Source organism: Curcuma longa, chromosome 12, assembly GCF_044706935.1.
Source record: "Curcuma longa cultivar G26 ecotype Majalengka, Jawa Barat chromosome 12, ITB_CL_G26_1.1, whole genome shotgun sequence".
NCBI classification, from domain to species: Eukaryota; Viridiplantae; Streptophyta; class Magnoliopsida; order Zingiberales; family Zingiberaceae; genus Curcuma; species Curcuma longa.
Genome location: NC_133872.1, coordinates 3,652,409 through 3,663,972, shown reverse-complemented (window position 1 = coordinate 3,663,972; position 11,564 = coordinate 3,652,409). Strand labels below are relative to the sequence as shown.

Genomic DNA, 11,564 nt, shown 5'->3' with positions numbered 1-11,564 from the left:
ATAACAGAGGTCTAGTTCGATTATATAGTCAGTATAAATCGAACGACCTAAACAGTCCTGCTCAATACACACAAAGTGTACTAGTGTAATTTAATAGTCAAGATAAACTAATATCAATTACACTACAACCACTCTAATGGTTTGTCTATCAATCTTGGTTGTGAGCTACTATTTATAATTTATAAGGAACTGATAACATGATCTTCTGTGTGGCACCACACATCATGTTATCTATAATATAAATTAAGTGGACAACTGCATTACATAAGAAATGCAAACATTTGACCAATGTGATTTTCATTTCATATTATTTCAAAATAGATGTTTATACAAAAATCTAGACTTATAGTATACATTCCGACGTATCGGAAACCCACCACGGCAACTGCGATGTCGCGACCGCCAGAAGCCCTCTTCGCTGTCGCTAGAAGCCACATCGCGACCTCGATGTCGTGACCGCCACACTGCGTCCGTCAGAAACCCACACCGCGAGGAAGAAACCCACAGCGCCAAGCCCCCGCACGATTTTATCGTGATTCTCCGTTATTTTGAGGAACAACAGTGCGACGATTAGGGTTGTGCGTGAACCAGGAAAACCCTAAACCATACTAAACCGGGTTCAATTTTTCTCGTATCTTACAAAGGGTTTCTTACGTGGCATGGCTTTGACTCAGTGAATATGGACTCCATGTGATGCTTTCTTAACTCGATTAACATGAGTTCCATATAGGATGTCTTTTACTCGGTCAGTAGAAACTCAAGTTAGTTAGAGTCCCAAATCATGCTTGAGGTAAGTCGGACTCAACAAGAGCTCAATGATATTCATTGGGAGCTTGGCAATGCTTATCAAGAGCTCGACAACATTCATGGGGAGCTTGACAGTACTCAAAGCTCTTCGGATAAGTTTAGTAAAGTCGAAGCTGAGTCATTAAAGGTATACCAATCATCCAGTAAATTTAGTTTGTCAAGTTCAACAGGAAGACGTCTCAGCTCGGAACATATGTCAAGAGTTGGCGGCATCCATGAACAACAGCTAAGGGTATGGGAAAGGAGACATCAATTACAAATAAAGGAAATGAGGTGTTAATTACAACAGTTATAAATGCCAAAATTACATGTCTGTCGCTCATAATTACACAACCGCCTAAGATAAAGATGTCAAATGAAGAAAGGGACGCGGACGCCACCAGTACAAGAGAAATGACTCTTTTTTCTCCCCTCTATAAATAAGGTAATCATTCCAGAGGGGCCACGTCAAGGTGTGCCTTGACCCACTTCTAACATATGGTAGATCTATTTCTGTAAGAAGCGAGTGCTCAATGAGGTGAAGAAGGAATTGATTTGATAGTTTCCCATCTGTCCGACCTTTCACTCAGCAAGAGCACATCAACCTATTGCAAGCCGACCCAGTTGTAGCAAGACGGTGCACACCAACCCTTACAAGCCAACCCGATTGAAGAAAGTAGATCCAATAGTAACTAACATGGCTAAAGTCAAAGGAAATTCCATTTGAGTTGACCCAGAACTATTACATATATAATTGGTATCCCAATTGTAGCAACTACACTCTAGCTACTACAATATAGTAGCAACTATATAGTCTCTACAGTTATAACAACTTAAGAACAATAGTTGGTACAACATTGTTAATTTGATCTTGATCAAATTAAAGTAATTTTTTGCCCAACAAAGAATGATAACATTTATGCTTAGTGGCATAATGTATGATATATATGTCATCATTCTTCTAGCTACCTTTAAGGGACATTTAATTTTTAATTTATAATCCAAGGCACTAATCAATTACTTAAGCCTTAGTCCACGATAGTTTAAATTACATTCGTATGGATACCTAAGCCTCCACAACATAATTTATTAGTCGATGATAACACCAATGGTGCATTTAGTTTTATCGTTGATAATATTTATTATCGGCACAATGTTAGATTATTTAACCTATTTGATTCAAGTTATGAATGATTCCTAAGTAATTGAATATGTCTGTCATGTCGGTAAAGAAGGCATATAACTTGAATGTGATTACTTCAGCATTGTAAGATTTTCTACGATTCTAGGGCCTATTTGATTCAAGGAGATTAATGAAAAAAATTTCTCAAAATTATCCTCTAATTTTTTTTTTACTCCTGATGATGCAGGTGCCATAGACAACGTGGCTCCCTCTAGGGTAAAGGTTAAAAGTCAAGTGAAAAGTTAGAGTTCAGGCTGACTTAGCAAAATGAGTCAACATGAATCCGGGAGAAACGATCCCACCAAGGTGAAATAGCTGTCACATTCGGCTCAGATTGTACTTCGGACGCAGCATGGGCTCAGTCCTAGATCTTATTGGGCTTCCAAAGTAATCTCGTCCGACCCTGAAGCCTCATTTCGGCTGTCTCGGTCTTGGCCATCTTGGTCTTAGTCGTCTCGATCTCAACCATTTCGGTCTCGACCGTCTCAGTGTTGGCCATCTCGATCTCAGTTGTCTCGTCTCGACAATCACATCTCGATCGCCACCCTTCACCTTACACAGAAACTATCAAATTTTTTCAAGCGTGTAGTGCCTACAAAGGGGTCAGGGAAGTTACAAGATTGTCAGATCTGGTTCCTTGAATACCCTCGTACCTGTGCATAAAATCAAAAGATAAGAATAATTAGTAACTACTATGTCCAGTTACGAGACTGACAGACTTAGTCCTCCATATGGCTCATGTCGGCACCTCAGGTCGGCAATCGTTAGAGCTAGTCTGTTCGAGCCCCGACCAGTGATCTCTCTCCAGTCGACATGGAGAGGTTCTCTCCATGAGTATATAAACGCTTCTTAAGATATGAACAACTCACTCGACAATTTGAGCAACTACATAAATTCGTCTTCTTTTTCTTCTGTACTTCTATTTCCTTCCACGGATACTAACTTGAGTGTCAGAGTGGCCTGTCAAGGCTCTCCCACACCATTATTATCTTCTATTGAAGTGTATTTCAGGTTTTCATCATATTCTCCCTTAGTTCCGCTAGGAGGTTGCGCACGTCGAATCGTTTATTGACTGGTAGCTTGACCATCTGCGATATTTAGTTAGAACAAATTGGCACCATCTGTGAGAACACTAAACCAAGACATCATGATAGTTAACACTAGAAGAACTCTTGATAACCGCAATTCTTTCGGAGAAATAGACCAACAAAACTAGTCTGAGCACCGAGATGCCCCATTCCATCTTATCTACTGCGAACCATCGACGGGTCATGCTACCTGATTGTCTGCTAATGGAAAGACCCCAAAAAATCTTGGAACACCCTCTATCTGAGGTCTTATTACATTCTGTCCTAATTTTACTATTTTATGTCCCTCTCTTATTTGCATCGTCACTCATTTTGTAAGTGCTAATTTTATAAGGAAGCGAAATTCACACTCTAAGCCCTCCTAGCCCATCGCTAACGCCTCCGCCTTACGATAGGTTTGGATTTCTAGCCTCGTGCTAGTGACTTGGCTTCCCAACTGGCCTAGCGTCCATGGCCCTCTTAGCCCCACTCGCTAACAACCAGTTAAAGAAGTCAATCCTCTCGGCCCCACTCGCCGACGACTTGACTTTCTGATTTAAAGTCTCCAGCTGACATATCCGACTGATTCAGCCCCGTGCTAGCATCCATCGTCCTCTTAGCCCCACTCGCTAGCAGCTCATTGACAAGAAGCTAGCCCTCTTAGCCCCACTTTCTGATGACTTGACATTTTGATTTAAAGTCTCCAACTGACATATCCCACTGATTCAGTAGCTCAACATCCATGACCCTCTTAGCCCAACTCGCTAATGACCCATTGAGGAGAAGCTAGCTCTCTTGGCCCCACTCGTCGACAGTTTGACATTCTGATTTAAAGTCTCCAGCTGACATATCCAGCTGATTCAGTAGCTTAGCATCCATGGCCCTCTTAGTCTCACTCGCTAACGGCCCGTCTAGGATAAGCCAACCCTCTCAACCCCACTTGTCGACGGATCAGATCAGTGTTCTAATTTAAAGTCTCCAATTGATATATCTGACTAATTCAGTAGCTCAGCATTCATGACCTTTTTAGTCCCACTCGCTAACGGCTCATCCAGGAGAAGCCAGCCCTCTCGACCCCACTCATCGACGACTCAACGTTGTGATTTAAAGTTTTCAGCTGACATATCTGACTGATCAAGTAGCTCAGCATTAATGGCCCTCTTAGCCCTACTCTCTAATGGCCCATCCAAGAGAAGTCAGCCCTCTTGGCCACTCAGCCACACTATCTCACCTTCGAACCTCCTCTCGACCACTCTGCCTCGGCTATCTCAGTCCTAAGTCTTATCTCAGCCACACTATTTCGGCCATCTTGGCTACTCTGCCTCTCGACATCTCAGCTTCTTGACCACTCGATCACTCAGCCACTCTGCTAAGCCTCTCAACCCCTTGGCTTCTCAACTTGGCTTCTTGCTTTGGCCTATCAGCCTCTCAGTATCTTAGTTAGTCAGCCTCTCGACCACGCAGACCTCCCGGTCACTCTACCTCTCGGCCTCTCGGCTTCCTGATCACTTGGTCACTCGACCAAGCCTCTCAGCCACTCGGTCTCTTGGCTACTCGACCTCTCACCCACTCGGCCTCTCGACCACTCGGTCTCTCGCCCACTTGACCTCTTGGCCACTCAATCTCTAGGGGCTCCTCGACTTCTCGTCCACTCGACCTCTCGGTTACATGCCCACTTGACCTCTTGGCCCCTTGGCCTCTCGAATGCCTGAATTCTTAGCCTCTTAGTCACTCTGCCTTCCAACCACTCTGCCTCTTGGCCTCTCTGCCTCTTGGCCTCACGGCCTCTTGACCACACGGCCTCTCAAGCACTCAGCCAATCGCCCACTCGGCCTTCCAACCACTCCGCTACTTGACCTCTTGACCACTCGACCTCTCGGTTACTCAGCCTTTCAGGCGCTTGTCCTCTTGGCCACTCGACCTCTCGCCCACTCGGCCTCTCACCCTTTTGATCTCTCGGCTACTTAGTCTTTCAGTCACTCGGTCCCTCAGGTTCTCGGCCACTTGGCCTCTCATCCAGTCGGCTTCTCGGTCATTCCAACTCTTGGCCACTCAGCCTCTGGATCATTCAGCCACTTGGCTACAAGGCCTCTCGGCCACTCCGTCACTCGGCCTCTCGCCTACTCTACCACTCGGCCTCTCAACTTCCTGATCTCTCGGCCTCTTGGCCCCTCGGCTATTTAGCCTCTCGGCTTCTTGACCTCACGTTTGGGGGGTGTGTGTTCCGTGCAACAAACCCATTCAGCGAGAATGTTACATCATCAAACATAGTCCAGTCAATCAGACTACGCCTCTTTCAACTAGATTTGGAGGATGGGTTATGATGTAAATGTCATTGATGACGTGGCTCACTCTAGGGTAAACATCAAGAGTTAAGCGACGGTCAAAGTTTAGGCTGACCTAGAAAAATGAGTCAACTTGAACCCAGGAGAAACGATCCCACTAAGGGTGAGATAGTTATCGCCTCCAGCTCGAGCTGTACTTTAGGCTCAGCATGAGCTCAGTCTCGAACCTCACTTGGGCCTCCAAAGCAATCTCGTTTGCCCCAAAGCCTCATCTCAGCCGTCTCAATCTCGTCCATCTTGGTCTCGATCATCCCGGTCTCGGTCTCGGTCTCGACCATCCCGATCTCGTCTGTCTCGATCTCAGTCGTCTCAGTCTCAGCTGTCTCGTCTCGGCCATCTACCCTCCACCTTACATAGAAACTATCAAAATTTCTCAAGTCTGTGATGCCTACAAAGGGGTCAGGGCGATTACGTAATCGTTAGGTCTGGTCCCCTGAATACCCTTGTACCTGTGCATAAAATCAAAAGGTACGAATAATTAGCAACTATCGTGCCGCAGGGCAGTTATGACGCTGGCAAACTTGTTCCCTCATATGCCTCATGTCGACAATCATCAAAGTCGACTAGTGATCTCTCTCGGGTCGACGTAGAGAGACACTCTCCGTGAGTATATAAATCCTTCTTAAGGTATGAACAACTCGCTCAGCAATTTGAGCAACTACATATACTCGTCTTCTTCTTCTTTTGCACTTCCATTTCCTTCCATGGATACCAACTTGCACATGGAGTGGCCTGTCGGGCCGGGACTCTCCAGTATCATTCTCATCTCCTGTTGAAGTGTATTTTAAGTCATCATCATCTTCTCCTTTGAGCTCTGCTAGGAGGTTGCGCACGTCGAATTGTTCGTTGACTAGTCATTTGCGATATTTAGCTGGAATAGCATTGACGAATTGCAGATGAAATGCTCGATGGGGAAGAGGGGAACAACGTGACAGCTAGCGCCTCACATCGGTTGTTCTCTGACGGCTCGCAATGGGGGAGAGGGAAGCAGCGAGGCTAGGCTAGCAGCGGTGAGGGGAGGTGGGCAACAGGGGCAAGGCAAGGCGAGGCACTGATGAAAGGGAGAGGACAACACAGTTATGATGAACGAACTTTAACTTTTTAATTAAAATTTTAATTAATTGATTCAATCAACTTTTATTTTAAATAGGATAATTTAAATATACTTTTTTAAATTATAATTAAATTATCTTATTAATATATATATATATATATATATATAATTTAAAATGATAAATAAATTATATTTATTTATTATATATATTATCAATCTATTATTATGATTAATATCATTAAGTTATTTTATTTTATTTTTATAAAAATTAATCAAATATAAAATTAATTTAGTTGTAAAAATACCTAAATTAAAAGAAGGATAATAAAATAAATGTTAAATTATATTATATACTAAAATTTTTAAATAAACAAGATTGAACTAAATGATATTAAATTATATTTTATTTTTATAATCTTGATTATTGAATTAATTAATAATTACATAATTAAAATTATAAATGATAATTTGAATCAAATACACAGCAAGAGTACATCATTAACAAAAACAAATTCCTCTTGAAGTGATAAATTTCCAAAACATGTAAGGAAATAAATCACCTTATTTATCATCCCATTTTGATTTAATCAAACCTCAACTAAATTATATTTAATGGATAAATTCTTATTTCTATTTTATTTTTTAAATATGACTTTCACATCGATCCTTAGACTGAAGCCAATATTTAACCTCCATTATTGAACTCAATAATGCCAAATATTTTAATCCTCGGTTTCATCACGGCAGGTTCACCCCCTTAATCAAAGTAATTATATTTAATTGATTAATTAACGCTAGCTACTAGCTCCCTTTCTTGGCGCATAATAATTGAGTAAAAAAGTACGTCCTCTAATAATGCATTAAACTAATCGACCAGTCAAAGACGATCGAATTAAATAAATTAAGACGATCGATGCCTCATTCATTATCGTACTTGAATCTCTCCGAGCCACAGTGAGAAAAATATTTGTTTTTTTTTGTTTTTTTGCAGGAAACCCTAGAATTTAAAGGAAGAGGCTTCTTCACTGTGTTCTTCTCAGTTTCGGAGATGCATGCAGTTTTGATGCAAAGCAAGGGCTCCAGGAGAGATAATTAATGCATGCCATGCATGCAATACATGGCTGCTACGTACATATCAGTAATGTATCGTCTCTCTTTCTCTTTCTCTTTCTCTTTCTCTATCTCTATAATTTGTTCTTGTGATTGAGATTAAAGTTATAAAACTGAAAAGGCTCATGCATATATATGGCTGGCTTTATGAGTTACGTGGTGCGTGTAGTTGCTGTTCAATTATTTATCTGTGTATTTTCTCTTTTCTTGTTCTTAGATAAATTGAAGTGTTCTTCATCTCAATGATGAATGGTGGCGACAAGTTGTAATTAACTTCTTTTGGTACTTACTAAGGTGATAACGATGAATAGAAATATGGAATTCAAGAAGAAATTAAAGTTTAGTTAATCTTTCTCGAGATTGGTTGAGTTGACTAAAATTGGTCATTAACTTAGGGAATATTTATTATTTTGCTATTTTAGTGATATATTATCAAAATGTTATAGTGTGAGTGCACTAGAGAGGCAAGGATTAATTTCAAGAATTAAACATCACCAAGTTCTTGTAATTTTGATATAAAATGGTTAATTGTTCATTCAAAGATTGCATTTCATCATTACTTGTGGGAAAATATATATCACAAATCAAACATGTATCATTAATAATCATATACAAATCACTAGCCTTCTTCTCCTTCCATGCACATTTCTCAAACAGTAGGAATTAATTTCTCTCCAATTATTATTCCTGCAATAATGACTCAGTAAAGCTTCCATGCTTTACCACCATTGGCAGAGAACTTCTTGAGCCTTCCATAAAGCATGACGAATGCCAAGATCAACTTCCCTCCGTCACTCCACTTCCCTGACAATGAGTAAGGCTTGTCTACACACACTGCATCTGGATGTATTTTTTGCAGCCTTGCACAACTATAACCAGTCGACAACCCAACATTTCCATATCCACTGAGAACAAAATTACATAAATTAAGAAATTAATTAGAATTTAAATAGAATTATATATCTCATGAACCAATTATGATGAGGAAGAATTAGGTGAACTTCATTTAATCACCTTGTGACTTCAAAGATGATGTTCAAGGTGCTGAAGTTGAGTGGATCTCTGGAGAGCTTCTTTCTCTCTATGATGCAGATGACAATGATGACGATGACAATGTAGGAAAGTTGCGAGAAGAGTAGGTTTGCGATCCATGACGAGTTCTTCTTCTTCTTCTTCTTTTCTTTGTGCTTCTTCTTTTCATCTTCTTCGTCATCTTGAATCGGTGTGAAGGTCATGGAGGAGGGAAGATACCTGGAAAGCAAGAACGGTATTTTGATTTCTGTTTTTGAGCAAAGAATTTGCAAGGAGAAGAGAGAAATTTTGGACATGATCGAAGCTTTGATAGCCAGCTGATTGAAGACTTGGAGGATTAATTAATACTCACATCATGACGATGATGAACACGAGGACGGCTGGGGAGATGAGGGAGGGGTCGATGGAGTTCTCGCCGGCGTGCCGGGAGTTAGCGGCGATGAAGAACGCGCTCGAGAACTTCTCGAACGGCGTCTGCCCCGCGAAGACGGCGCCGTTCCAGTCCATGGCTAGGAAGAGGCCCAACAGCGCCGTGAGTAGCCCTACCACCGTGAGGGAGACGCGGCGAGTCTCGGCCGCCGGCAGCAGCGGCTCGACGACGACGGCGTCGGCCTTCAGCATCCGGTCTAGATCCTGCTTCTTGGTCAGCCTCCTCAGCGCCGAAACCGTCCACCGGAGGAAGAGAGGCAGCAATGTGTTGCCAGCGAGGACCTGGGCGATCATCAGCAGCAGAACCGTCGGGTTCCGGTTGAAGATGGCCATGTTCTCGTTGGTGGCGATGATGCCGCCGTTCGCGAAGGAGGACGCCGTGGTGGAGAAGGCGAACAGGAAGGTGTTGATGCCTTTGGCGGCTAAAATTTCGCGCGCGTTGGAGACGCATTTGAAGTAGACGACGAGGGACACGATTCCGACGACGTGGAAGACGAAGATGTACGCCATCAGAATGTTGCCCAATCGCCGGACGCATAGGGACGCGAATTGTTCCTCCTCCTTGGCCGCCACCGTAGGAGCAGTCACGACGTCGTGGTTGTCGGTGACGATGTCGACGGCGACGTTCTGATCGCCGGATTCATCGCCGGGTTGGAGCTCGACGGCGACTTGGCTGCCTTGGGCGGCGGAGGATTTGATTCTCTGGAGGAGGAGGCCGAGGAGGGTGACGAAGGCCTCGCCGCCGACGAGCATGAGGAGAGCGAGGACGAGGACTTGCGGGGAGGATAGATCCTCCATGATGACGGTGCCGAGGCCGGAGACGGTGAGGGCGGAGGCGGACATGAAGAACATGTCGACGTAGCGGGGATGGTAGTCGGGGTTAGACGGAGGCAGGACGGACATGAGGAGGGAGCCGAGGAGGACAAGGCCGCCGAAGTAGACGACGTGGAGGAAGAAGGAGGAGAAGTGGAAGGTGGAGAAGCGGTAGAGGAAGAGGACGAGCTTGTGGAGGTAGCGGCCGAGGCGGGCGAAGCTGTAGGTGCGGATGAGGATGAACTCGTTGGCGCGGTTGTTGTTGTTGCTGCTCCTAAAGAACGGGATGGAGAAAGACGCCATGGTGCCTCCGGCGATCGATCGACGGTCGGCCGGCGAACCTTAATTACCAAGGACGATCGATGATGAATGGCCGTGGTACCGGTAGTACTGGTGACGATGGGTTTATATAGCATTCAAAAACAGGCGATCGGAGAAAGAATCAAACGAATACACTATGATCGGCATGCTCCGTGACGAACAATTGTAGAATTTTAGGATCGATTTTATTTAGTTTCCATTTTCAGATTTTCGTAGGAGGTTGAATTATATTAATAATATGTACCAACAGATTGTCGTATGCAGAATATAGTTATTAATAAAGTATATTATAGGTGATGCGTGTTGACAAGGGGCACGTGGTCTGACCCGGTGGGGGCCATGTGAGATGATTTAAGACTTTTGATGAAATCTGTCACTTTAACGGTCCCGGTCCTACACGGTCGGTCTCACGACTATTTGTGAGAAGATAAATCGAACAAGGAGGGTATTGTCTGGCTTTCGACCTCACGACTATTTATGTCACGATGCAGGAGGGTATTGCCTGGCTTCACCAGGATTCGAACCCTTGTCTTCTTCTGTAAGTCTGTTGCGTCGTAACCAACTCAACATAGATTGTACTTAATGTGTCAATAAAACTGACTTAGTCGATCCGATCGATCGAGCCGATTCGATCTGTCGCCCTCCTAACCTTCTGAATTGCCGATCTCTTGATCTTTTCAAATTTGAAGAGATACGACGATTATCATACGCAAAGGGATATATTAATTACCAATATGAAGGAATATGACGGTTATCAATACAAAAGGATACAGTATTATAAAGATATATACAATTTTTAAAGAGGTAGGGCTTCTCTTCATAAAATGCACCATTTGAGCTTCTCTCTCTATACGTAAAGGGAGAAAACTCTCTAAGGAGGATGATCTAATATCATCTATTATCAACATAGACTCCACGTGATTTGTTAATAGTCTCTGATTGGTCGAGCCAATTTGACCGACGTAGCCAATCCAACTTGTCGAGCACTTCAATCCAACCTACTGACTTCTTGACATGCGAAAGGACATGACGATTACCATAAACGTGAAGAGACTCATCAGTTATCAATAAGAAAGGACATAATGATTATCAATACGAAGGGACAAAGACACATCGATTACCAATAAGAAATGACACAACGATTATCTTCTGCAAAAAAGGTGGATCCGCCACCTTAGCGGTCTCACACGGTCTACCCCACGACCATCTGTAAGACACAACGATTATCAATATGAAGGGACAGGTGGTTATAAGAGTATCTTTTAAAGAGATATATCCCTTCGACTTCTTTCCATAAGACGCATCTTTGGGACTTCTCTCTTTAAAGGGATGATTTGATCTCATCTATTATCATTTACACTTTCTATTATATTCTTTTAGGTTCCATGATGACTTAAACGAATCTCAGTTGTGGTAATTCTCGA

General features: G+C 43.0%; 1 protein-coding gene across 1 annotated transcript; it reads right to left on the bottom strand.

Moving 5' to 3' along the window:
* Positions 1-8,100: 8,100 nt before the first annotated feature.
* LOC141843578 (cation transporter HKT2;2-like) lies at positions 8,101-10,380 on the bottom strand. The gene is made up of 3 exons (XM_074731634.1): positions 8,930-10,380; positions 8,560-8,796; positions 8,101-8,450 (listed from the first exon to the last, which is right to left on the bottom strand). The coding sequence occupies exons 1-3, from the start codon at positions 10,120-10,122 to the stop codon at positions 8,246-8,248; spliced, it is 1,635 nt and encodes a 544-aa protein (XP_074587735.1). The 5' UTR covers positions 10,123-10,380; the 3' UTR covers positions 8,101-8,245.
* Positions 10,381-11,564: the final 1,184 nt, after the last annotated feature.